The sequence below is a fragment of the Corylus avellana genome, chromosome ca10, assembly GCF_901000735.1.
Source record: "Corylus avellana chromosome ca10, CavTom2PMs-1.0".
Classification (NCBI taxonomy): Eukaryota; Viridiplantae; Streptophyta; class Magnoliopsida; order Fagales; family Betulaceae; genus Corylus; species Corylus avellana.
Window position 1 is genome coordinate 1,606,632 of NC_081550.1, and position 26,120 is coordinate 1,632,751.

The following is a 26,120-nucleotide window of genomic DNA, read 5'->3' on the forward strand; positions in this document are numbered from 1 at the left end:
TTAAACGAGCAAGCTAATTGCGAGCGAGCTTGGGATAGGCTCGTGCTCGACTCGATTATTAAATGAGGCGTTTCGTAAACACAAATACTGGCTCTAATATTAAACGAAGCAAGCTCGGCTCGATTCGGTTAGGCTCGTGAACAGCTCGTATAAGGCTCGAATTGGTAATACTCACATAGTTGCTCATATTAATATTACAAATTGATTTTTCTTTTTTTCCCTAATAACATCCTTTTATTATAAAATTATGCATATTCTCTCTTCGAAACCAAGTGTTTTGCTGTCTTGACTCAGGCTCTATACTCAGCTAGTCAAGTTAAACAAATGCTCATATACAAGCTGGCTTCTTTAGCCGTTTAAAAGCACTTGAAATTTAAATTTATAATTAAAAAAAATAAATTAAATATAAGAGCTAGTTCGCGAGCTAGCTAAGCTCGACTCGACTTATTATGAAATCGAGCTCGGGCTCGATTTTTTGGCTCGTCCTTAAACTTGACTTGAACTCAAATTTAAGTAAAATTCAAATGAGCTGAGTCCAAATAAGAGAAGCTCGATTAAGCTCGGTTGATTTACCCCTATATGGGATTGAATTTTTTTAGAAATTAGAAGTAATTCTCAAATATCTGAAGACTCTAGTACCTTCTACAAGAAGAAAGATCTAGAAATAGTGAATCGGAGGGAAATATCTCTTGAAAAAGTGCATCTCAAAAAGCGAAAATATCTGATTAAAAATCTGTGCCTCCGTGTCACTCTTGCATTCTTTCTGATCACTCGCTCCCTCTATATATATCAAAAACTCACGTAAACCGTACTCGCCGTAACAATCGCGCTCTCCGGACCTCAATGTTGTCGTCGTCGGCGGCGCACCTCGAGACCCCAGAGCTGGACTCGGAGGGCCCCACGCTCCTCCACGCGATTACGGAGCACGGCGGGTACGCCTATGTGAGCATGGCCACTCTGGCGGCCGCGGGGGACCCACGCGCAGCGGAGGCAGCGCGTGAGATTGCGTGGGAGCAGCTGCACTCGGGGCCGTGGCACTCGGTGGATCCGGTCTGGCGCGACGCCTACTCCATGGCGTGCCTCCACGTGGCCAGGCTCCATTTCTCCAAGAGTGAGCTTAGCGAGGCCCTTAGAGTTTTGGATATGGGCTTGATCATGGGCGGCACGCTTCTCCGGAAGGACCTCGACTCCGCAGTCCAGAAAGTCTCGGCCGTGGCCGGGGACGCCTCTAGGGTTTCCGAGCCACGCGCCGAGCGTGATGTTCTTCGCCAAGTGGAGCTCGATGAGGCGGAGGTGAGGTTCGTCTTTTTTAATTTGTATTTTGTTTTATATTATGTTTGTGATTTTGTAATCCTCTGTTATTGATTGGAGCAACAATGGCGAAACTTTGGATTTTTAGGATTTCTTTAATATTTTTCATGTGGAAAATTTATGCCAATTTTTTGTACTTGCTTAGTACTTCAAATTTTAATCAGCAGTTTCAAATTAAATGGTTCAGATTTTTCCGTCTCCATATTAACTGTTCTCAAAATTCTAACAATACTTTTGAATAGCATTTTGTCTTAAGTAAGATATATTGAATGAAGAGAAAAACTCTCACTTTAAAGGTGGTAAATGTTGAGTTGACAAAATCTCAATCTTTTAATGAAAAGCTTATTGTTGCAATTTTAAAACTCAATGTGAAGTAGGGAATCCAGAAAAGGAACTTTCTTTAAAGCTGATTGTGTGATCTATTGAGTATAAAGTTTGTTTCTACTTTTTGGGGGAGAGGCTGACTAGTGGAATTGGTTTATTTACTATGTAGAATCGGTGTGCTACATGATCATTTTCGTTTTAAGTTTTGGGTCTTATCAAATTATAATATGTATATAATGTGTAACCCTAGAATTTTGTTCTAATTAATAAAATGGACAGATTTGGTTTAGTAATTGTAGTTTAGTTCTTCATACGGAAGTCAGTTTGTTTTAACTATATTCTTGGGGACAAAATGATTGTAAATCGTTGATTTTTTTTTATTATTATTATTATTTTTCTATGTGTAGGTTTGTAAAGGAAAGAACCATCATGTATCTCACTTTGTCCAGTTATACAAAATGGGGTGTTTCACATCAAGTAGGATTAGTTAGTGGAAAAGTAAACGGGTTATCACTGTTTAAACTAAGAAATCTACTATTCTCCTCTACACAGGGGGTGGGTAGGAAGCAAAATCTAAGACCTTGAAGATGAGACTTGCATGTTATTTAAACAAACTACCATTTTAATGGGACGAAGTTTACTTTCATCGCTTCTACTCTTGATAGCAAATTACTACTTTACTACTTGCTTTACCAAGTAATGGGCCTAAAACCACACATCAGTCTTTTATTATTTTCTTTCATGTTCTTTAACTCAAACTTGGATTCAACAACTAATAAAATAAAAGGCATGGATCCGCATTGAGATCAGGATCCGAGTTCAGTTGACTTCATTAGATTTGTATTGAGATATATTAATTGTATGTCATACGTAGGGTAAATCTCACTAGTGTCTAGTGGTTAAACTTTAATTTTTAGTAGTTTTAGGTATTTTAGGACTTCTATTATTATTTCATTTTTGCTTTTCTATTAGTGAGATAATTTTGAGTTGGGTTTACTTTTGAAAAGCCTTAAACTCAAGTGTGAATGCTAATTGCTGTTTGCAAAAAACAACTTAATAGGGCATCTATGAATTACCAGAAAATAAAAGTGAAAGAAAATTGTTGGCCATCTATGAATTATTACGCTTAATCTTGTTGTGAGCTGAAAACACTTCCTACTTTTCATGCTGTACTGAATCCTTGAAAATGTAGAACCTTTTGTCCAGAATGGTTTATATTGAAAAGGATGGAGCCTGCATGGGTTTATTCTTTGACAGGTAATGAAGAAGTGGTTCAGACTGAAATAAGAGATGAGATGTGGCGTATGTTTTGTTTTCTTTTCCTTTCGTTGTTTTTCTATGTTGAGCAGCCCTCCTTATATTATCTGGTTATCAGTTGGTTATTAGCATGTCACATAGCACAAGTGGAGAGATTTTTAAGCTTATTTAACATTCAATGTACCGCTTTTGAATTTTGCAGGTGCTCCAGTCTTTACCTGTTAAGTCTCTGTCTTTAAAAATTGTGGTAAAGAGGCCTGGTCTATCTTTGGAGGGATTCCTTCGTGAATATTTCCTATCGGGTTCTCCAGTTATTATTAGTGACTCTATGGCTCATTGGCCAGCCAGGACAAAGTGGAATGATATGGACTACCTAAGAAGGGTTGCAGGAGATCGCACAGTCCCAGTTGAGGTGATTAATTTTGATAAGGATTGAATACAGTCTACTAGATCACTATGACTGTTCTATGTTGGTCCACATTCTTTTCCCCAAAATAACAACAGTAGACTAATATATTGTCTACTGCAAATGCCTTTATCTGCTCCAGATTATTTTTTACACTACTTGTGGATTATTATTGATCATGTATATGCCTCTTATTGTACCAATCCCAAATAAGTTCCTCTCAATCCATTGTGATTAATTCGGTTGATTTTGGTCAACTCTATTGTGATTAATTCGGTTGATTTTGGTCAACTCTATTGTGATTGCAGTTGATACAGTTAGCCAGTTTACATAAAATATTTAATGCTTGATTGGTTTTCTTTATTTTATTTAATAACTGAAAAATGGTGAAGTTAAAACTTTTTTGCAGGTTGGAAAAAACTATTTATGCCCAGAGTGGAAGCAAGAGCTTATCACATTTTCCCAGTTTCTTGCGAGGATTGAGGCCAATGACTGTTCTTCTGCTGACCCTACATATCTTGCTCAGCATCCATTGTTTGATCAGGTATTTATGTCCGTCTTTATGGGTGCTATGTCATGATTGCATGATACATGATAGTAAAAGTAAAAGTTGCTGCCTTTTAAATAATGGTATTATATTTTAATGGCAGATAAGCGAGCTACGGAAGGACATTTGTATTCCTGACTATTGTTTTGCTGGAGGTGGGGAGCTGAGGTCTCTTAATGCCTGGTTCGGTCCAGCTGGGACAGTAACACCATTGCACCATGATCCACATCATAACATACTAGCGCAGGTATTTCAGATGTATTGAGTAAATGCAAAATAAAGCTGCCGTTTGGAGTTTGTTCATCAATATTTACCATCAAGTGGCTGTTGCATTTCTCTCCAATTATTTTTGCTCCTGAAATTATCATCTATCTTCTCTTCTGTTAGTATGATCACTATGCTGATGTTTCATGCTACTCTTTAGAAGTGACATATTAGTTAAAAATCACGCACTTATGGCTATTTGCTATATAGCTGATATATGTAGATTTGTAAATGCTTTTAGCACATCATAACTATGTTCTTCGGACATCTGCAATTCCAGTTTCTGTAGTTTGATCTTAAGTGAGAATTTCATACATCTTTGTATATGACTTTGTGATAGACTTGAATTTCTTAAAATGGACAGTGCCCAAACTTACTTGTATTTGATGCCAGACATTTTATCTTTTACCCTTTATAAGGTGAAAAACCAACTGGGATGTTGTCCATGTAAGTTTGGGCATGTGCGTACATGTGTCTTTGTTTTTTTGTTATTGTTAATAAAACTAGTGAGCATATACTTATATTATCTTTGCCTCTTTATTCTCAGGTTGCTGGCAAAAAGTATATAAGGCTTTATCCTGCTTCCTTGTCAGAGGAACTTTACCCATACACTGAAACCATGCTTAAAAATTCAAGCCAGGTATCTCCATTCTTGAACTCTGTCTAGACTGAACGAACTATCTGCTTGAGTTTGCTTTATAATTTAAGTGAAAGACACGTTTTATGGTTGCATATATACAAAGCAATCAAACTCTGCATGTGTCATGAATGTAATTTCTTTTGATACAGTCTTGCCTTCTCTCTCACATGCTCATGTGCGTGCACACTTGTGGGAGCATGAGTACACTTGTACATGCTAGCAGTTAAGTGATAATGTGCAAGGCTTCCATTAAACTGTAAGCAAGCACATTCCTTGGAAGCCCTTTGGGCTCCCTAACGAGTAACACCTCACTGGTTAATAATACCAGTTTCCTTTTTAGAAGTTGGTGAATCCAGCACATCTAGTGGCCTACTTTTCTCCTTTGGCACAGACATTATATCCTGTTAACCTCCTAAGCTACTCTAGGGCTGAATACCATATTGGTTAATCTTCCTCCCCCCTTTTCCCACCGTAGATGTATAACTGGAACGTATTACCTGCAGTTAAAATTATTAATCAAGTTTTATGATGAATTTAAATTTTGGGTAGAAAAAACTAATTACGCCTAAGAATCTTGTGCGCCTTTCTTGCAAGTGTCTTCCATCCTGCCTTTCTAATGGTACTTGTTCTTATGAGTGATAAGTGTTGCATATTCATGCTCATATCTTCATGTCCTATGGCATAGATATGCATTGTATAGATATTAAATTTTATCCTTTTGGTTTAATTGGTTATAATTTTGATTGAAGGTTGATCTAGACAACATGGACGAGATAAGGTTTCCAAAGGTGCATGACTTGGAATTTCAAGACTGCATTTTAGAGGAAGGTGAGATGCTTTATATCCCGCCCAAGTGGTGGCACTACGTGCGATCTTTAACTAGAAGTTTTTCAGTTAGCTTTTGGTGGAGCAACTGCGAGAATCAAAACTTGTCCTGATTAGGGTTGTTTAAACATGTCTTTATTAGGAGGGGGGCTGTCAACTTCTTGGATGCCAGATTGAAAGGATCTTGTGTTGAATCTGATTATATGTTATAACTTATATTACAAATGTAGTTATTTTGTACTTTTTACTAGAAGGTTAGTTACTCATATAAAATATAACGTAAATATAATTTTGGATTAAGTATCCTAATTTTGGATTTTATCCAATTATAATCAATTATCTTTTCCATCTAACTCATATTACATATCTAATTTGGATCCAAACTCGCAGATTAGTTTTATGATAGTTGAATCTTAATAGATTGTATTGGATTCACACTCTGAGAAGGTTTCATTTATCGTAAAATGAAAACCTTGGCCATAACTTTCCAAGACTGGAGCTGAAGAGACTCTTGCCCATTCCTTTGAAAAAGTCTAGGTTGTTCTTTTTAAGTTAGTGGGAGGGAAGTGGGAAATCACATGGAGTATATAATTCTCTTGTTTCTTTTAGGCACATAGTATATGATTCATTTGGTAAACCTACCAATCAAAGATAGATAAACAAATACATCACATTTGATATGGTGGATTTTATCCTAATAAAAAATGGATAAAAAGGTAATGGTATCACGCCATGATCTAATTAGATTATGTCTGTTTACTTATCAAAAAAAAAAAGATTATGTCTGTTCCAATCTTATCTCGTGCAAGCAAGGTACAACCCTAAACCTTGTAAAAAGCACAAGATATCCTGTGGGCAGGTAGAAAGCCAGAGCCCTGGGGAGAAGGATCGGATTTTTCAGCCCTGACCTCACCACATCATCGGCACTATATCTGGAGAACCAAGATAAAAGTTGGTCGATTTTCGTTTGGACCAGGTGATATAGGACTGAACAGGGGTTGAATGCTGTTTTTATGCACAATTGAGTCTTGTTGAAACTGGAAAGTTTTGTCTATCATTCTAGAAAATAAAAAGGTTTGATTGTGGACAAATTTGAATGACTTTGGGTAGAGCTTTGGACAGCACACAGAAAAATGAAGTAAAAAAGTACTAATATGCAGGTACATGAGTGAAAAAACTTGAAACACGCCCAGACAAACTTGAATCACACCCAGAATACATTATTACAAATGCTGAAATGGAAATCACTTTGCTCAAGTTCTTTTCACCAAGTTATTCTTCCAAATTCTTTCTGCTTGACTCAAGCAGGCTAAGCGGCAATGTTCTTTCCCCTCTCAGTCCTCTCCCTCATTGACATTGCAGCACTAAAAAAGTCATCCAAGGCTTCGACAGATGACCCTTTGAAACCTTCCTCATCTTTTGTGGCATTCTTGATCATCTCCATCACTTGACGAGCTTTGCTTTTCATTTCCTTCCCTGTCTCTGTCTCGTTCATCACCAACTCAATCTTTGCAACTATGTCTTCATATCTAACCTCACAGCTCTTCCCCCTAGCTACCTCTACACAGACTCCCACCTTCTCCTCCAGCAAATTGATGCTGAAGAATTGCTCGGCTGCCATCGGCCATCCAATCAGCACTGAATTCCACCCACCATGAGTTAAAAATGCAGCAACAGACTTGTGGCTCAAAATTTCCACCTGGGGTGCCCAATTGTACACTAGTAACCCCCTTCTTGAATTCTTGATCCTCTCTTCGAATCCTACTGGCAACCATTCTTTCGCTCTGAATTCTGAGTTTATGTCAAACCCAATTGGTGGCCTGAGAACCCAGATGAAATTCTTGGCACTGGCCTCCAACCCCATTGCCAACTGCATCATTTGTGAGGCAGAGATCGTATTCATTGACCCAAAAGAAACATATAGAACAGAACTCAAAGTTTTTGTATTCAGCCATTCAATGCAAAGTTCCAGACTAATGCCACCTCCTTTGACGGCACGTCCTCGGCTATCCATAGATAGAAGAACAGATCCAACCGCCCAAGCAGGCCGACCAAGTTTACGCCTAAAATACGACAGTCCAATATGGTCAAATTGTTCGACAGTGTTTACCAAAATCCCACCAGAATTCACCCACTCAGGAAGATTCTCCTTTTGAAAGACAGACCAAGCATCAGTACCATCAGCCTCGAGTATATTTGTTACTAATTGTGTAATATGAACTCTTGAAGCTTCTGGAAAATCAGGCAACGAAAACTCATTGGAATTGACCTTCCTGTGAGGCAGGTTCATCCAAAGAGAATAGTAACACGCCAGGCCATACGCGCTTGACACGGTAAAGATTCCATGGAACACGTTAAGCTCTTTGGCCAAGCTTGCAGTCCATCCAAAGAATATGTCAGCGATGATGCAAAGTGGCTGGTGGCCGTGTTGCTCTTTGATAAGGTCTTCTATGAGTTTCTTGAAGGATGGTTTCAGAGAGTTGGAGGCTTCAAGGAGGCGGATGACAAGGTGGTAGGGAGTGGAATCGGTGTTCTCGATGTTGGGCGGGAGGCCGTGGTCCGAGCTCGTAAAGGGGAGCTCGACGAGGCGAATGGAGGAGTTTGGAGGAATGGAAGACCTGAACTTCTGGATGTTGATGGGGGTGTTGACAAATGTTATGGAGTAGTTCGTCTCTTGTTCTATACGGAGAGCTAAGGCTATGAAAGGGATAATATGGCCTGTTCCCATGAATGGGAACATCACTACGTTTTCTTTTCTCTGTGCCATGTTGCTCTTTAGTCTTTGAGCGCTACGAGGATGGCTGTGAAGAAGGTCAACAGCTCTTTTTGATTTGCTCTCGAGTCTGATTTCAAAGACTAAGAGGTTAGAAGCAAATGTAAAGCCACAACTTATTCATTAGAAAAAAAAAAACAAAAAATAGCCACCAACTCTTGGATTTTGTTCTCCTTTCGATGATTTTCAAGCTTATAAAACTTTCCATTAACAAGGCTTGTTTTGCTGGTGGCTGTGGTGACGACAAATAAATAGATACAATCTTTCTGGTGTCAAGTAGTGGTTTTGGTTGTTTGTTTGTATTTTTGTTTCTACTACTCTTGAGCATGAGTTCGAGCATCTTTGGATTTGCATTTGAAAATAAGATTTTTAAAGTTAAAAAGAGTTTTTTTAGAAAAAATTTCATTGGATTTTGACCATTTTTAGAGTAAAAAAAGTTAAAAGAAGTATTTTTTTGAGTTACTTTATCAAGCATACTAACTTTTTATTTAACGCATTATTTTAAGTACTAAAATTACTTTTTAGGCTCTCTAACACTAGCAATGGTGGAGCCGGACAATTCATATTGGAGGTGCCGGTAAAATTTTTTTTACGTTCTAAAAATTTTCTCAATCTTAAAAATTTAGTAATTCACACAATATATGCATCACAAAAAAACATCTATAATAGTTCATAAATATGTGCTCAAATTGATATATTAAAAATGTAACATGTGGGTACTATATTAAAAAGACAAAAAAAAAAAAAGTGTCTAGAACTGCACTTTACGATCTTTTAGAAGTACAAAATCATCAAGTATTGAATATAAATCGAAGCTTTCAGTAATTTCCCTTTCAATATAGAAAACTAAACTGTTCGCAAGAAAATCATCCTCAATTTGTTGTGAAGTCATGTTTTAACAATTTTTATGGCTGAAAATGCTCATTCGGCAATTACTAACATGTATTATTCTCTTAATTTGATCAAAGCCTAAAGAGGCTAAACAATATCTTAACATAACACAACAGTAGCTAACACTTCCGGAATAAAAAAAGTTAGCAGTTTCTTGCACTTTAAAACACAAAAATCCATACGTCACAGTTCATGACCACCCATGAAATGAAAAAAAAAAAAAAAAAAAAAAAAAATGCCATACTCTACAACTGGGAGTCCCAGTTGTGTTCACCATCAGTCTCCTAGTAGCAATTTGTATATATATATATATATATATATATATATATATGTGCCAGTGAATGACCTAAATTATACAGTCACCCAAAACCCATTTTTTATTTTTTATTTTAACAAACCTTTAGTCTAGATTGTGTTTTTTCTTTTCTTTTTTGTTTGTTTGATTGGGGTAATTAGGTTAACCGAATTGAGAAATAATTACATGTCAATAAAAACTAGAGAAGAAAAAGAATATGCCAATAAAGAAGGGGACCAGAAATCTTGGGATACCTTAGTGTCGCTGGTAAGTGGTAAAAATCCAGGCCCCAATCAGTTCTGACCACCTATTTTCTGCCTTGAAAGGACATGACACCCATTCAAATTATAAACAATTTTTGGGTGCTCTTATTTCATCAAGGGGGAAAAAAAATCAAGGTTAAATTCATAAAATTAACCATAAATCAATTTTAAGGAAACAAATGATGCAAAACCCACCTGATATCAGATCTGTGGACATTTACTCTTACAAGTTACAAATGCAATTTATCAATGATTATAGGTTGGAGTTGGAGTTGGAGCTAGAGCGTCAAAGAGAGAGAGAGAGAGAGAGAGAGAGCATTTGAGAGGGACTGAGGGAGGGAGAGAGAGAGAGAGAAGAGAAAAGGAGAGAACTCAGAGAAGAAGCGTGAGAAAAGGAGGAAAACAGAAACATCTTTTTTTTTTCTTTTTTTTTAATAGATTGGGAAGGAAGGGGGGGGGGCCATGAACAGGAAAAAAAAGATTTTTTTTTTTAAAATAAAAAAATAAAAAAATTGGGGGGTGCGGTGTTGTGCCAACAAGTAGCCACAGAGTAGAAAAAATAATAACAATAATAATAATAAAATTTAAAATTGTTGGACGTGCCGACATGGCTCCGCCACTGACTATCCCAAACTGACTCTAACTCATATCTTCAAACTCTTATGTGCACAATGCTTGTTATTAATTTGGATATGACTGATTTGATTATAGGTTAATTTATCTAACTCTCTCCATAACAGATGAGTAAGACTCCTCAAAGGTGTCATGATTCTTTCTTAACCCACGTACTTGGAATTTTCTATAACTATGATTAAAATAGTAGATTTGCTTCTTAACTTGTGGTGTAGCAAGATGTGATTTATCTTATTATCCTGTAAGAGTTATTAAAAGTTGGATATGATAGCTATGGGATAAATCAATGTTTTTTTTTTTTTTTTTGTGAAGTTTGCAAAGTGTAAGAGCATTCTCAATAGAAGAGCCATATTTTTATGTAAAATAGCTTTTCAAAATTCATTTTTATCTAGTTTAGCTAAGCTATTTTTAAGTGTCTCCACATCCGATTAGCTATATTTCTAAAAAAAAAGGTGAAAAAAGATTTGAAAAAAAGATAAAGCAGGAGAGAGAAACACTAAAAAATAAAATGGCTCCTTTAAAAAGTGCTGCTATATTTAACTTTTTTTTTAACTCTTCTAATCAAATATCTATTTTACATATATTTTTAGCTCATCCAATGTGGGAGGTTTTTTGAACATTTAAAGAGCTATTCTAAATAAAAGTAACATTTGGCTCTTCCATTAGAAATGCTCTAAGAGGATTTTGTAGGTAAACTCGCAACCTGTTATTTATTTATTTATTTTTATTTGCTACTCGATTAAGAGCTTGTTGCACAAACAACAAACAATGAGATAGTAAAGGCTTCACCTGTGTTTGCTTTGGTTATAAGCCTGAGCTTGGCTTGTGCTAAAAAAATAAAATAAAACGGTCTTAAACATTCAATTCTCAACTCTATTACAATTCTAATAGTAAGTTTCAAATCTTAAGCTTTTGTTAGAAGTAACATTAGCCATAATAAACATATATGATTCGCTTACACATTAATATGACAGTCTAATGTAACATAACACGATATTATGTCGACCCGAAAAAATTGTCTGGTCTCTTTTATGAGTGGCCAACCACCCCAATGGAATCTTTGAGGCTGGTCCCAAGTCCCAACCACCAACAAATCTTGCGGACTCCGGTTTAGATCCGGTGACAGGATTTAAAAGTCTTGAATGTGATTCTTGTAGGCAATTTGGTAATGATGAAAATCCAAGAGTTTTGTTGAACAATCTAGAAACTAAAGAGTTGGGTCAATTCTAGGTACACTGATTTCAACGGCTTTGCATGGAGCTTTGGACAAATAAAATGCAGCTAGATGAGTGAATAACTTAAAATATCGGGGTAAAAATTAAAACTCACACTGGAATTAGCTAAATTGCCGACACTTACATAGATGGCATTGCTTCTTTCACCGCTGTTCTTTTCCTCCGGAGAGAAAAATGGAACTTGGTTTGCTACAATGAGTTATTCTACCAAATCCTTTCTGCTTGAATCACGCCGCAATGTTCTTTCTCACTCTTCTCCCTCATTGACAGTGCAGCACTAAAAAAGTCATCCATGGCTTTGACAGAAGACCCTTTGTCACCTTTCTCATTTTTAATGGCTTTCTTAATCATCTCCATCGTTTGACAAGCTTTCCTTCTCATTTCCTTACCTGTCTTTGTCTCATTCATCACCAACTCAATTTTGGCAACTATATCTTCACATCTAACCTCGCAGCTCTTCCCTCTAGCGACCTCCACACAAACTCCCATCTTCTCCTCCAGCAACTTGACGTTGAAGAATTGCTCGGCTGCCATCGGCCATCCGATCATTGGCACGCCATGGCTGAGAGCTTCGAGCACTGAATTCCACCCACCATGCGTCAAAAATGCAGAAACTGACTTGTGGCTCAAAATTTCCACCTGGGGTGCCCAATTGTATACTAGTAACCCTCTTCTCGAATCCTTAATCCTCTCTTCGAATCCTTCCGGCAACCATTCTTTCGCTCTGAATTCCGAGTTTATGTCAAACCCAATTGGTGGCCTAACAACCCAGATAAAATTCTTGCCACTAGCCTCCAACCCCATCGCCAAATTCATCATTTGTGAGGCAGAGATCGTATTCATCGACCCAAAAGACACAAATAGAACAGAATTCACTGGTTTTGTACTCAGCCATTCAATGCCTCCTTTCCCAACACGTGCTCTGTTTTCCATAGGTAAAAGAACCGGTCCGATTGGCCAAGCAGGCCGGCAAATCTTACGCCTAAAGTAGAGCAATCCAACATCGTCAAACTCCTCCACAGTGTTAAACAAAATCCCATCAGATTTCAGCCACCCAGAAAGATTTTCCTTCTGATAGATCGACCAAGCATCTGCACCATCACCCTCGCGTATATTTGTTGCTAGCTGTGTAATATGAATGCTCGAAGCTTCTGGGAAATCAGGCAACTGAAACGCATCGGAATCGATCACCTTCCGGTGAGGCAGGTTCATCCAGAGAGAGTAGTAGCAGGCCAACCCGTACCCGCTTGCCCCGCTGAAGATTGCGTGGAAAACGTTGAGCTCCTTAGCCACGCTTGCCGTCCATCCAAAGAAAATGTCAGCGATAATACAGAGAGGGCGTTGGCCGTGTTGCTCTTCGATTAGGCCTTGGATGAGTTTCTTGAACGATGGTCTGAGAGAAACGGAGGCTTCGAGGAGGCGGATGACGAGGTTGTAGGGAATGGCGTCGGTGTTCTCGGTGTCGGGCGGGAGGCCGTGGTCGGAGCTACAGAAGGGGATCTCGACGAGGCGAATGGAGGAGGTTGGAGGGAGGGAGGAGGAGAGCTTCTTGATGTTGAGTGGGGTGTTGACAAAAGTTATGGTGCAGTTGTTTCTCTGCTGCATCTGAATGGCCAAGGCTAGGAAAGGGATAATATGGCCTTGCGCCATGAATGGGAACATCACTATGTTTTCCTTTCTCTCTGCCATTTTTCTCTCTGGGGAGTCTCTGCCATTTTTCATTGTTCGTGGGATGTTTTGTGGTGTGGTGCTTCCACAGTCAAAAAGGCGCCGACAACTTCTGCCAAGGTTGTCCTCTTCAACCGTTGCTTTCTAGCTTTAAAGAGTTTCCACTAAATAGGAACCTATTCCATTAATTTTCCTTGCTAGTAGGGCCCAAGTGGTCTGTCTTCTCTTTATGGTTTTCTTATGTCAAAAATGCCCCCCTTTTGATTGTGTCGAAAGACCAAATCGCCCCCATAGATTAATTTCATATAATATAAAAAAAGTGTTAAACATCTCAAATTTTATTTTTAAAAAAAAATTAATTTTTAAATGATATATTACTATTTTATAAAATTTATTATTTTGAAAAATGTATTACTAACTCAGAATGATAACACATCATTTAATTACTAATTTTTGAAAAAAAAAAAATTAAGATATATAACATTTCTTTGTAATATAATGTTGCTTCCTCAAAAATATCTCCATTTTAAAGATAGTTAATTTACAAAAAATGCCAAACTCTCATACGAAATGCAATGCTTTGACCCTAGAGAGTGATGATTCTAAGCACGCCGGGCATGTGCTGGGCGTCCATGAACAGTCATACACATCCAGCTAATTTTTTTTTTTTTTTTTAATTTTTTTTAAAAAAATTAGCCAGGTTCATGCACGCCCAATGTACTGTTTATCATTGGACATTTTGATAATATGGTAGTTGCACTTGCCCGGCTACCCCTCTCGTTGCGCCATTATTTATGTTAAATATTGAGGACACTCCATGTATCCTCAATATTTATATTAAGATAAATATTGTGTATTATAAAGTGGGGGTGAAGTGAAATAGCACGCCGGCAATTTTTTTTTTTTTTTATATTCTGCACGGGGTGCTAAGCACGCCGTGTGCTCTGAATCACGACTTATAAAGTGGACATATATATATATAAAGACAAATTTAATAAAATTAAAACCACTTTTGGGTCACGGTGCTATAAAAAAAATGATGATAGTCCGGAATTTTGTGTAAACCCTGATTTACGGAATATTTTTTTAATAATATTCTACCATTGATAGTTGACGTATTATAATTTATAAGAAATAAAAAAATGAAACTTTGATATTTTTCATAATATTTTTCCTCTCACCCAAGTCTTTGTGCGGATAGATTCATCCCCATATCAAGCTTTGGATCATCCAAAAAAAAAAAAAAATGAACAACAACAGAAAAATGACACGTATATATGTCCCTCTTTCCTTTAACTTTTATTTATTTAATTCATAAATAATGTCATGGGTTTCATGTTTGATATCAAACCTAACATCTTTTGGTTCAATTCCTACCCACATGGTGGTGGTTGAGAGTCCCGAGCTTACATGCAAGATACCATAAGATATGATAAAATGAAAGTTTAAATATGATTTTTTTTACTCTGATATCATGTTATATTATCATTTATTTTTAAAGTTTAAAATATAATAAAAAAAATGGAGTATTTGAAGTTGTCATCCAACATCCATGGCTTGCACTGAAGATCCTTTGAGACCAATCTCATCTATCATGGCATTCTTTATTATCTCCTTCTCTTTCTTTCTGTCGCATCCATAACCAACACAATCTTTTCCAGTATATCTTGATACCTAATTACCTCACAGCTATTTCCTCTTGCCACCTCCACACAAACACACCCCAATCTGTTCATCTGCATGTTTGACATTGTAAAACTGTTTTCATGTGTTGGATTAGGGTTTAGGAGGGTATAAGCGTCATTTTTTTGGTCTAAAGTGAGGGCAAAACTGGAAGAAAAAAAAATTAAAATAGCACATGATCATTGACCGTCAATTTTAACTCCTTTAACTAACGGAATATGGCTTTTTGTCATAAGATGGTAGTTTAATGGAGTCAAGTGTCATAGTTAGTAGTTTATGAAAAAAAAATGTCAAAACGCTGTAGTTTATGGAGTAAAAGGTAATTACCCTTTTTTTTTAAGGCTTTGATATGGTTAAAAAGTAATAAATATTATCTAATTAAGACCCCAATTAATAATTGTAAAGTAGAGATTCTTTTTAAAAAAATATTTTAATGCTCTAATATGGTAAAACGTTAATAATTAATAGTGTCTAATTAAGGCCCCAATTAATAATTCTACAATAAAGGTCTTTTCTAAAAAAAATATGTAAGATTCTAATATGGTAGAAAGTTAATAAATAGTATCTATTAATTAAGGCCCCTAATTATGGTAATAGTAACAACAGATTGAAATTCATTATTATATTCATAAAAAGTCTCAACATCCATAAATTTTTAGAAAGTGAAAAGTTTTCAAAGTGCATAAAACTCAAATTATTTGTATTGTGCATAATAGATAAAATTACAATGTCAGTGACTTTTCAACATCCAATTTTTTTTTTTTCACATCGTATTCTACTATAAATTGCACTTTATAGCTTTTCATTTTTCTCAACACCTTTTTTTTTTTTTTTTCTTTTAAATCTTATTATTTCATGCTCTTGAATCAAATAATAAGTCATTTTATATCTAATAAGTAACTAAAAAAAAGTTTTAAACAAATTTTACAAATAAAAGAAAGTGTTCTGATTGACATATTAAATTATATAAAAATATTTGATTATTTTTTAAATGTATCGCTTATAAAATTTGATTGACAATACATGTTACTGTTGCTTATGAAGAAATAATTTTTTTCAAAACTAAATTTGATAAAATCCTACCTAAGATCAACAATGTCACAAAATTTTTTTTTTAAAAAAAAATAGAATATCCATATTACCAATTGAAAATGAAATGTAGGAAAACTTGATTATAAAAACTTATTTAATAATTATGTGTCATAAAAAAAGTAAGAATAAATGTTAAAATAAATATAAAATAATTAGTATTTAAATATAGGAAAAAGACCCCACTAAAACTTATTGCGCCTTAAGCCCCAAAATCTATCATGCCGGCCTAATGAGCTTTAACATTAAGAGTCTTAACAATTTTATATGGGTCATTAAATTTTTACAGCTGTGACCACTCTTGGTGAGGGATTCAGTCGTGGTTCAAGGACTAAAGGCCTATTTGAGTTTACGCTTAAGGGGCTTAAAAGTGTTTTTAATACTAAAAAAAGTCTGTTTGAAGAAAAAAGTACTCGTTTGGTAAAAAAATTAAAAGCGCTTTTAAGGGTCCAAAAAGCCTAAAAATGGCCAAAAAAATATTTTTGACAAAAGTTTGAAAATGAAGCTTTTGCCTAAAAACTTTTTTTGATTTAAAAGCTCTATTTTTCAAACGCAATCTCAAACATGCTTTTAGTGTATTACCGAGGCAAGGGGTTTGGTATGTTGAAAACTAAAATTACTTGCCTCGCAACAAATAAACTTTTGCATTTATTTGAATGGTTAGATATATAATGAAGTGCTCAAATTTTAAAGTATGAAAATTTTATATTTTAAAAAATCTGAAGGAATCTCAATCCCTTTTTCTCATAGGGCTACATCATGGAAATCATCGCCTTTATTGCAGTTTAACACAAAAAAAAAAAATTAAAATTAAAATTTTGACTTTCAATATATAGAAATAAAATTAATGTTTACAGTAGAAAAAATCGTAATTGAGTATTAATTATATTAATTGCCTTTTAACCTTTTTTTTTTTTCCCCCTCTCCACGTCACTTTCTTTTTCTTTCCACATCTCTCTCTCCTCTATAGAGTGGCCTATATTTGCAAAAAAATTAATTTGAGTATTAATTGTATTAATTGCGTTCTAACCATTTTTTTCTCTCTCTCTACTCTCAAGTAGAGTAGGCTAGCTATATTGAAAGCCTAAAATTGGGACATGTGTTCTTAACTTATAATTTTTAGTACTATAACCCTATTGCCCAACAAGAATTAGCTACAAATTGGTTTGAAGCTAAAAACATCTTAGAAACATACATTATTGATATGTTTTTCACATGCAGTTTGTAGCAAATTTCTATCCCCGGCCTTAGATATATGTGAGTCCTAAAAATCATATAATGAATTTGCAAAAATTGGACGTAAGACCAGTAGCATGGTCTATTCTCTAAAACATGGGTTTTAACTACTTTTTTCTTTTTCTTTTTTGTCTCTACATCTCTCCGTCTCTTTTTCTCTACATCTCTCTATCCTCAATAGATCGAGTAGCCCGGCGCCCCTCCCCATATTGAAAGCCTAAAATTGTCATACGTGTCCCTAATATTTATTTTAGGAAATTTTTACGAAAGTTAAAATGAAGCATTTTGTGAGAAAAATTTCTTTTTGATATCTTGTTGGGTGCCTAAAATAATTTGAGAATTTACAATTTTAAAAAAAAATTGTAGAATCTAATCCTCTCCACTTTTTTTTTTTTTATTTATTTTTTTTTTTTTCACACAGCTCTGTCTAGATCTCTCCGTCTTCTCTCTCTCCACTCTCCAATAGTAACTAATAACTATTAAATTGTATTAATTGAGTTTTAAACACCTTTTCTTCTTTTTTTTTTTCTCTCCAGCCCTCTCCCTCTCTTTTTTCTCTCCGGCGACGTCTCTCTCTCCACCTCTCTCCCCTCTCCTCAATAGAGTAGTGGAAAATTTTTGTCCGGCAAATTGCGACACATCTCTGAATCCATAATTTCTACTTTTAGTACTTGAATAGGCTCTTTTTTCTGTGCGTTTTAACTCTTTTTTTTCCAACTCTCCCTCTTTCTCTACGTCTCTCTCTCTCCACTCTCCAACAGTAACATAAACAAAACTTATTGGCCTAAAAATTCTAGCTCCAAGGTATTCTTCTTCTTAACCTTTTTTGTTTGAATAGATAGTTTTTATTTTTATTATTTTTTTTTATTACATGTCCCCACAAGAGATAGAGAAAGATTCGAACTAGTGATCTTTACTTAAAAAAGCATAGTTCCCAACTAATTGAGCTATCCTTTGAAGACGTTTAAATAGATAGTTTAGCCCAAAGAGAAGGAGGGCGAATTATAGGGGCCGAATCCTTGTCCATACCTGCCTCATTGTGCAATTAATCCCTATCTCAAATTTTCAATATAACAACATTATCGTTGAATATATAAATATATCCACAAAACACCCATCTTGCATTGCACAAATTTGTAATAACACGAATCCAATAATAGGTTTTTGGTAAAATCTCTCAACGGAAAGGAAAGACGAAACATACCTCAAAAAAGAGAAATATAATTATCTCAATAGCTTAAAGCTTTAATGAAAAATTAATACTTGATTCATTCATTATATATATATTGCAGTTGATGTGCTGGGCTCCTCCATGCAAGACCCAGCCAGCTAAGCGAACTTGAAGAAAGTTTAAATTACTATGGTTGTAGTCATTTATACGTTCTGGTGTTTACGTTAAGACAACTTGAGCTCAACTTCTACATCAAGGGGTCTGAGTCTCTTTGGTCCATGCAGCTAGAGCTGGGATGATCACTCCAAGAGCGGGGTCGCACTCCAAGAGTAAAGAACAACATCTTCTCCAATGCCTCAAAAGCCCTTTGCTTATCCAAAAACTCATTCCAAACACCACTAACCATGCAATAGTTTTTGTCATAAGGTGGAAGATGATGAGCAGCATGTTTTGAACCTGACACAACAAGTCCTGCATCTTGCAGTGCAACCACAGGCAGTGGAAGCTGGCTCTTTGGCGTATGAGCCCAAGCATGAAATTTCAGGCTGAACATAATGCAACCTGAGCACACAGCAACGAACCCATGAATGGTTGGGTCATTACAAGCAAGGTCTATTGGGAGCACGGTTAAGGTCACGCCACGAGCAAGCACATGTAGGATGTTTGCAAATTGAATCCTCGTGACCCTCCATGGCCTCTTATGGTGATCTTGGAATGCCTCTATTTGGGTGCCAAAAAGTGGAGTTGATGCACTGCCATAGTTGTCAATACCCCAATGGTAGACTCCGGATGCAAGGTCAGCTAAAATATAGCCAAGCAAGCCTGCTAAAATGAGCTCGAGCCACGTATTTGATTCGGCTGCACCCGCTATTGCCTTTGCTAGAGAGATGAGCACCGCGGTGCACCCACTAGCTACCCATGCACGATGGGACCATGTTGATGTTAACGTTGGGTCTTTAAGAATGGGAGGATTAGGAGCTGTGAGTGTGACCACCATTGGTGAGGGATTCAGCCGTGGTTCAATGACTTTCTGTACCATCATTCTCCAAAATCATATAATGCATGTATATGCCTTCATTGGTGCTAGTAAAACCTCTATTTATAAGCCAGTAAACTATGATCCAACTTCTCCCATTCATTTAAATTGAAGAATATTTAATTAGTTACAATAAAATGATATTTTTGTCATCTCAAAAAATAAAAAGATAAAAATATCCTTCAAATTGGGACATGTGTTCTAACTTATAAATTTTAGTACCATAACCCTATTTCCCAACAAAAATTAGCTATAAATTGGTTTGTATCTAATTCATACGAACTAATTTAATAAAGTGATATATGTTTCATAGCTAAAAATATGTACTTCTCACATGTAGTTTGTAGCAAATTTCTATCCCCTGCCTTGGATATATGTGAGTCCTAAAAATCCTATAATGAATTTGCAAGAATTGGACATAAGACCAGTAGCATGGTCTCCTCTCTAAAACATGGGTTTTAACTACTTTTGTTTTCTCTACATCTCTGCGTCTCTTTTTCTCTCCATCTCTCTATCTTCAATAGAGTAGCCCGGCACCCCTCGCCCATATTAAAAGCCTAAAATTGTCATACGTGCCCCTAACTCATATTTTTTTTAGGAAACCTTTACAAAAGTTAAGATGAAGCGTTTTGAGAGGAAAATTTCTTTTTAATATCTTGTTGCCTAAAATAATTTGAGAATTTACAATTTTAAAAAAATTGTAGGATATATCTAATCCTCTCCACTTTTTTTTTTTTTTTTTCCACAGCTCTCTCTAGATCTCTCCGTCTTCTCTCTCTCCACTCTCCAATAGTAACTAATAACTATTAAATTGTATTAATTGAGTTTTAACCTCTTTTCTGTCTCTCTCTCTCTTTTCTCTCCGGCACGTCTCTCTCTCCACCTCTCTCCCCTCTCCTCAATAGAGTGGCAAATTTTTGTCCTGCAAATTGCGACACATCTCTGAATCCATAATTTCTACTTTTAGTACTTGAATAGGCTCTTTTTTCTGTGCGTTTTAACACCGCACCCCACCCCCCCCCTCTTTTTTTTTCTCTTTTTTTCTTAGTCTCTCACTCTCAACAGTAACATAAACAAAACTTATTGGCCTAAAAATTCTGGCTCAAGGTATCCTTCTTCTTAACCTTTTGTGGTTTGAATAGATAGTTTGCCCAAAGAGAAGGAGGGCGAATTATAGGGGCCGAATCCTTGTCCATACCTGCCTCATTGTGCAATTAATCCCTATCTCAAATTTTCAATATAACAACATTATCGTTGAATATATAAATATATCCACAAAACACCCATCTTGCATTGCACAAATTTGTAATAACACAGATCCAATAATAGGTTTTGGTAAAATCTCTCCACGGAAAGGAAAGACGAAACATACCTCAGAAAGAGAAATATAATTATCTCAATAGCTTAAAGCTTTAATGAAAAATTAATACTTGATTCATTCATTGAATGAATTATATATATTCCATGGAGTACAAGAGGGCTTTAATAACTTGTTTACTTATTCGAGATGTTAAGAATATTACTTGTTATTTACTTCTTTAGGTATTATTAGTCTACTAGGTTTACTTTTTTTTATTCTACTAGGTTTATCTTTCCTTATTATACTAGGTTTACATTTCCTTAATCTATTAGGTTACTTGCCTCTCTATAAATAGAGGCATCTGTATTCATTATTATTATCGGTGTCAATACAATGTAGTTCATTGTGTGCTTTCGCTCTCTCTCTCTCCTCTCTCTCTTCTCTCTCTTTCTTCCGCTTCTAATATATTATCCAATATATTTAACATGGTATTAGAGCCACCTTTCTGTGGCCTCCAATAAACGTCTTTGACGTTTTCCGGCGCCGCCAATGTTATCCGGCGCATCCATCCCTCTGTCCCTCACGGTTCTCTATCTTGTCCTCGAAGTTTTCAGCAGATCACTATACCGCTTGAAAGCCCGGAAGCCAACCGTCACAGAGCCGCATCACTCAGTCCCATCGGAGCCCTCATGAGCCCTCACGCGCCACCCAAAGGTTCGACAATTCCGCCATCTGCCGCCACGGTGGTCCGATTGCTTCTATCAGGCCACCGATCGATAGATCTGCTCCCTGTGACTCCAGAACTGCAACCAAAATCCAGATCCAGTATTCCACGCGCTCTCACGTGCCACTTATATATTTGCGTGTAAGATCCACGCATCGCCTTCAGTCGCGTGTGTCCACACGCTCCAGAAGCTCCAACGGCCACGTCAGCCCTAAGTGCAACGTCAGCAGAGACACGTCAGCCTTGAGTGCCACGTCATCAGTGCAACATCAGCCCTGAGTGCCACATCAACTTACCTGCCACGTCATCAGCCACTGCAATGTCAACACATCAGCCACGTCAGCACCTTGTCAGGGTCGACTTTTCTAGCATTGACTTTGACCGTTGACTTTGACCACTGAAAAAGTTGACCAGGTGTTTTCTACTCAATTTTTCGTCCTGGTTTCAAATTTATGGTCTATTTTTGCTTTTGGCATATCTATATGGCAAAAAACAAGATTCTTCTCCAAATTTAGGCGTTTGTTTTATGCGGTTCAAGTTGGTTCATGCTTGTTCAATTCGGTTCCATAGCCTTTTCTTTGGCACAGTTCAATCCGGTTCATTCTTCTTGCGGTAGGCACTCTCAAGTCAGACCAATCTTTCCTCAGGTCCATGGATTTTCGGGCCAAAGAAGCCCCTTTCAACCGGCCCACTTATGCCTCGTCAAATACATCTTTCACCGGTCACTGCAGCCTCTCCTAGGCCATTGATCCATTACTAGTGAGATTTTTTTTGGGTCAAACCTTTCAATGGTCCAAGGGTTTTAGGCATGATTAGCCTCTTCAACTGGCCATTTTTCTCCTTACTTAGCTCAGCCGACCAGGCAAGACGGTCTACTAGTTAGATGGATTAGACTTTACTTCAGCCAACAAGGCGAGACAGTCCAAGGGTTTCAGGCATAATTAGCTTCTTCAACCGGCCCTGCTTATCTCAGCCGACCAGGCGAGACGGTCTACTAGCTAGAATTTTTGGGTCAGACTTTAGCTCAGCCAATCAGGCGAGACGGTCTAAGGGTTACGGGCCAAACAAGCCCATTTTAACCAGCCTTGCTTTTCTCAGCCAACTAGGCAAGCTTCTTCATTACTAGTATATGGTATTCAAGTCAAATTACCACCAAGTGAACCAAGCTCTAGCTTAAATGCATTGCTCAAATTCAGGCAGAATCCACCAAGTGAACCAAGCTCCAGCTTAAATGCATTGCTCAAATTCAGGCATAATCCACCGGTCTTTAACAACTTTTATGGCGTTACTTCGGCAATTGTTTAAGCACAAGCAGCTTTTTCGGCGAATTCCTTTTTCTTTCCCTTTTCGTCTATCCAAACTCAAGTTTACACATTGAGTTTGAGGGGAGATGTTAAGAATATTACTTGTTATTTACTTCTTTATGTATTATTAGTCTACTAGGTTTACCTTTTCTTATTCTACTAGGTTTACCTTTCCTTTTTATACTAGGTTTATATTTCCTTAATCTATTAGGTTACCTGTCTCTCTATAAATAGAGGCATCTGTATTCATTATTATTATCAGAGTCAATACAATGTAGTCCATTGTGTGCTTTCGCTCTCTCTCTCTCTTCTCTCTGTTTCTTCCGCTTCTAATATATTATCCAATATATTTAACACGAGATAAACACAGATAAAAAAAAAAATATAACATTAAGGTGAAATATAACATAAGATAATCACATGCAGGATGGGGTTTGATTTTCAATCATGACTTCCAAACGATGAGAAGATCTTCTATTATATATATATATATATATATATATAGACTTCTTTTGCAATTGATGTGTTGGGCTCCTCCATGCAAGACCCAGCCAGCTAAGAGAACTTGAAGAAAGTTTAAATTACTATGGTTGTAGTCATCCATACGTTCTGGTGTTTACGTTAAGACAACTTGAGCTCAATTTCTACATCAAGGGGTCTGAGTCTCTTTGGTCCATGCAGCTAGAGCTGGGATGATCACTCCAAGAGCGGGGTCGCACTCCAAGAGTAAAGAACAACATCTTCTCCAATGCCTCAAAAGCCCTTTGCTTATCCAAAAACTCATTCCAAACACCACTCACTATGCAATAGTTTTTGTCATAAGGTGGAAGATGATGAGCAGCATGTTTTGAACCTGACACAACAAGTCCTGCATCTTGCAGTGCAACCACAGGCAGTGGAAGCTGGCTCTTTGGCGTATGAGCCCAAGCATGAAATTTCAGGCTGAACATAATGCAACCTGAGCACACAGCAACGAACCCATGATTGGTTGGGTCATTACAAGCAAGGTCTATTGGGAGCACGGTTAAGGTCACGCCACGAGCAAGCACATGTAGGATGTTTGCAAATTGAATCCTCGTGACCCTCCATGGCCTCTTATGGTGGCCTTGGAATGCCTCTATTTGGGTGCCAAAAAGTGGAGTTGAGGAACTGCCATAGTTGTCAATACGCCAGTGGTAGAATCCAGACGCAAGGTCGACTAAAATGTAGCCAAGCAAGCCTGCTAAAATGGGCTCGAGCCACGTGTGTGATTCAGCTGCACCCGCTATTGCCTTCGCTAGAGAGATGAGCACCGTGGTGCACCCACTTGCTACCCATGCACGATGAGACCATGTTGATGTTAATGTTGGGTCGTTAAGAATGGGAGGATTAGGAGCTGTGAGTGTGACCACCATTGGTGAGGGATTCAGCCGTGGTTCAATGACTTTCTGTACCATCATTCTCCAAAATCATACAATGTCTATGCCTTCATTGGTGCTAGTAAAACCTCTATTTATAAGCGAGTAAACTATGATCCAACCTCTCCAATTCATTTAAATTGAAGAATATCTAGTTAGTTACAGTAAAATGATATTTTTGTTCTCTCAAAAAGTGAAAAGACAAAAATACTTCTCCAAATCCTATTCTGATCAAACAAACTCTTTCCCTTTCCAAAAAAACTATGAAATGTGATAGACACAAATTTTTTCCAAACTTCAACTTTAAACACATATTTTGTTCCTATTTCAATGTTCAAATTCTTAAGTCAATAGAAGTGTAATAAATGACAGTTAAAAATATTAAAATTAAAATTAAAATTAAAATTAAAAAAAAAATGTGTATCCTGCTTGACATTTATTATATTGCCTTTCGTTGCGGTTAAACACAAAAAACCAAAAAAAAATTTAAATTTTTGACTCTCTGTGTTTCTCACTAGACACAAGGTTATATCACTCATGAAATCATTTTTTTTTTTTTTTTGACATGTCCACACAAGGGAAGGGGAAGGAGAATTTGAACCAGTGATCTCCGCTTTATGAGGCGTGATCTACTGCCGATTGAACTACTCCTTGGGGACGAAATCATCATTATAATGTGTGCGGAAGTTGAAAAAATTGTAATTGAGTATTAATTATATTAATTGCGTTTTAACCCCTTTTTTTTCTCCTTCTCCACGTCTCTCTCTCCTCAATAGAGTGGCCTATATTTGCAAAAATTTCTCTGATGGTATTAATTGGGTTTTAATTTTTTTTTTTTGGTAAAGTCCACTTAACCCCCTCAAACTACCACTCCAATAACAATCTACCCTCTCAAAATATCAATTACGACAATTTACCCCCTATACTACCAAAACAATGAGAATGGACCCTCAATGCTAGCAAAATGACGAATTGCCCCTATAAAATTTTTAATAAGACAAAAATACCCTTAAAATTTTGGAAAAAAAAATTAGTTTTTTTTTAGTAAGGGTAATTTCGTCAATTTTTTTAAAATCCGGGGTACATTGTCATTGTTTTAGTAGTTTGGAGGGTAAATTGTCACAATTGATAATTTGGGGGTTAAATTGTCATTGGGGTGGTATAGTTTGAGGGGGTTAAGTAGACTTTACCTATTTTTTTTTCTCTTTCTCCTCAATAGAGTAGCCTATATTGAAATCCTAAAATTGAGACAAGTAGTCTCCAAGGAGTAGCTTAATCGGCTCTGAACCACGTTTAATAAAGTGGAGGTCACTAGTTTGAATCTTCCCTCCCTTTTCCATTGTGTGAACATATAAAAAATAAATAAATAAATAAAAAATAAGACAAGGGTCCTTAAGAGGAGGGACGAAAATCTTGTCTGGGTGGATGTTCTAGCAGGCAACTTAGGATGGATGGGTTTTCTTTTGGGGCTGAATGAAATTGATATATGGTCCTCAGTTAGAAGAAAGAATTTCTGTGCCTGGTTCAGGCTGGATATGGGCCATCAATATATTGAAGAAGGCTTGTGGCCCTTGGAATGAAATAACATAGAAAATCTTTTATCCTTTTTCTTTAAATTTTTTTTATTGTCAAAAGAAAAATTAATAAAAGCTGCAATAGCCCAACATTTTTCTTTCCATGCATGTGATCCAAATGATTGATACTTTAATTTCAATAGCTATGTTTGGCAAGGGGAAGCCCTGTACTGTTCCAGCTACAGTGCAATCTGACACCAACAGACGCTAATTTTGACTTTGTATTTTTTTTTTTTTTTTTTAAATTTTTTGTTAAAGCAAAATATATATAAAA

At 36.6% G+C, this 26,120-nt stretch overlaps 5 protein-coding genes across 8 annotated transcripts; 1 reads left to right on the plus strand and 4 right to left on the minus strand.

Annotated features, from left to right (window-relative positions):
- The first annotated feature begins 773 nt into the window (after nucleotides 1-773).
- On the plus strand, nucleotides 774-6,649 carry LOC132163575 (lysine-specific demethylase JMJ30). 4 transcript variants are annotated; one of them, XM_059573911.1, is made up of 7 exons: nucleotides 774-1,293; nucleotides 3,095-3,304; nucleotides 3,708-3,842; nucleotides 3,949-4,092; nucleotides 4,657-4,749; nucleotides 5,499-5,577; nucleotides 6,434-6,649. In XM_059573911.1, exons 1-7 carry the CDS (start codon nucleotides 844-846, stop codon nucleotides 6,574-6,576), a joined length of 1,254 nt encoding a protein of 417 aa, XP_059429894.1. In that variant the 5' UTR covers nucleotides 774-843; the 3' UTR covers nucleotides 6,577-6,649. The 4 variants fall into 4 exon arrangements, with proteins under 4 accessions (XP_059429894.1, XP_059429897.1, XP_059429898.1 ...); XM_059573914.1 differs by having other exon boundaries at nucleotides 775-1,293; nucleotides 6,388-6,475; XM_059573915.1 differs by lacking the exon at nucleotides 6,434-6,649 and adding an exon at nucleotides 5,717-5,910 and having other exon boundaries at nucleotides 776-1,293.
- Nucleotides 6,650-6,728: 79 nt separating this feature from the next.
- Nucleotides 6,729-9,831, minus strand: LOC132163574 (UDP-glycosyltransferase 92A1-like). Its single transcript, XM_059573910.1, has 2 exons — nucleotides 9,788-9,831; nucleotides 6,729-8,417 (listed from the first exon to the last, which is right to left on the minus strand). The coding sequence occupies exon 2, from the start codon at nucleotides 8,339-8,341 to the stop codon at nucleotides 6,884-6,886; it is 1,458 nt and encodes a 485-aa protein (XP_059429893.1). The 5' UTR covers nucleotides 8,342-8,417; nucleotides 9,788-9,831; the 3' UTR covers nucleotides 6,729-6,883.
- Nucleotides 9,832-11,715: 1,884 nt separating this feature from the next.
- On the minus strand, nucleotides 11,716-13,459 carry LOC132163693 (UDP-glycosyltransferase 92A1). Its single transcript, XM_059574061.1, has one exon. The coding sequence runs from the start codon at nucleotides 13,384-13,386 to the stop codon at nucleotides 11,869-11,871; it is 1,518 nt and encodes a 505-aa protein (XP_059430044.1). The 5' UTR covers nucleotides 13,387-13,459; the 3' UTR covers nucleotides 11,716-11,868.
- Nucleotides 13,460-18,617: 5,158 nt separating this feature from the next.
- On the minus strand, nucleotides 18,618-19,550 carry LOC132163744 (fatty acid desaturase 4, chloroplastic-like). Its single transcript, XM_059574114.1, has one exon. The coding sequence runs from the start codon at nucleotides 19,548-19,550 to the stop codon at nucleotides 18,759-18,761; it is 792 nt and encodes a 263-aa protein (XP_059430097.1). The 3' UTR covers nucleotides 18,618-18,758.
- A 3,969-nt stretch (nucleotides 19,551-23,519) lies between these two features.
- Nucleotides 23,520-24,311, minus strand: LOC132163745 (fatty acid desaturase 4, chloroplastic-like). The gene has a single exon (XM_059574115.1). It carries the CDS (start codon nucleotides 24,309-24,311, stop codon nucleotides 23,520-23,522), a length of 792 nt encoding a protein of 263 aa, XP_059430098.1.
- Between the last annotated feature and the right edge of the window lie 1,809 nt (nucleotides 24,312-26,120).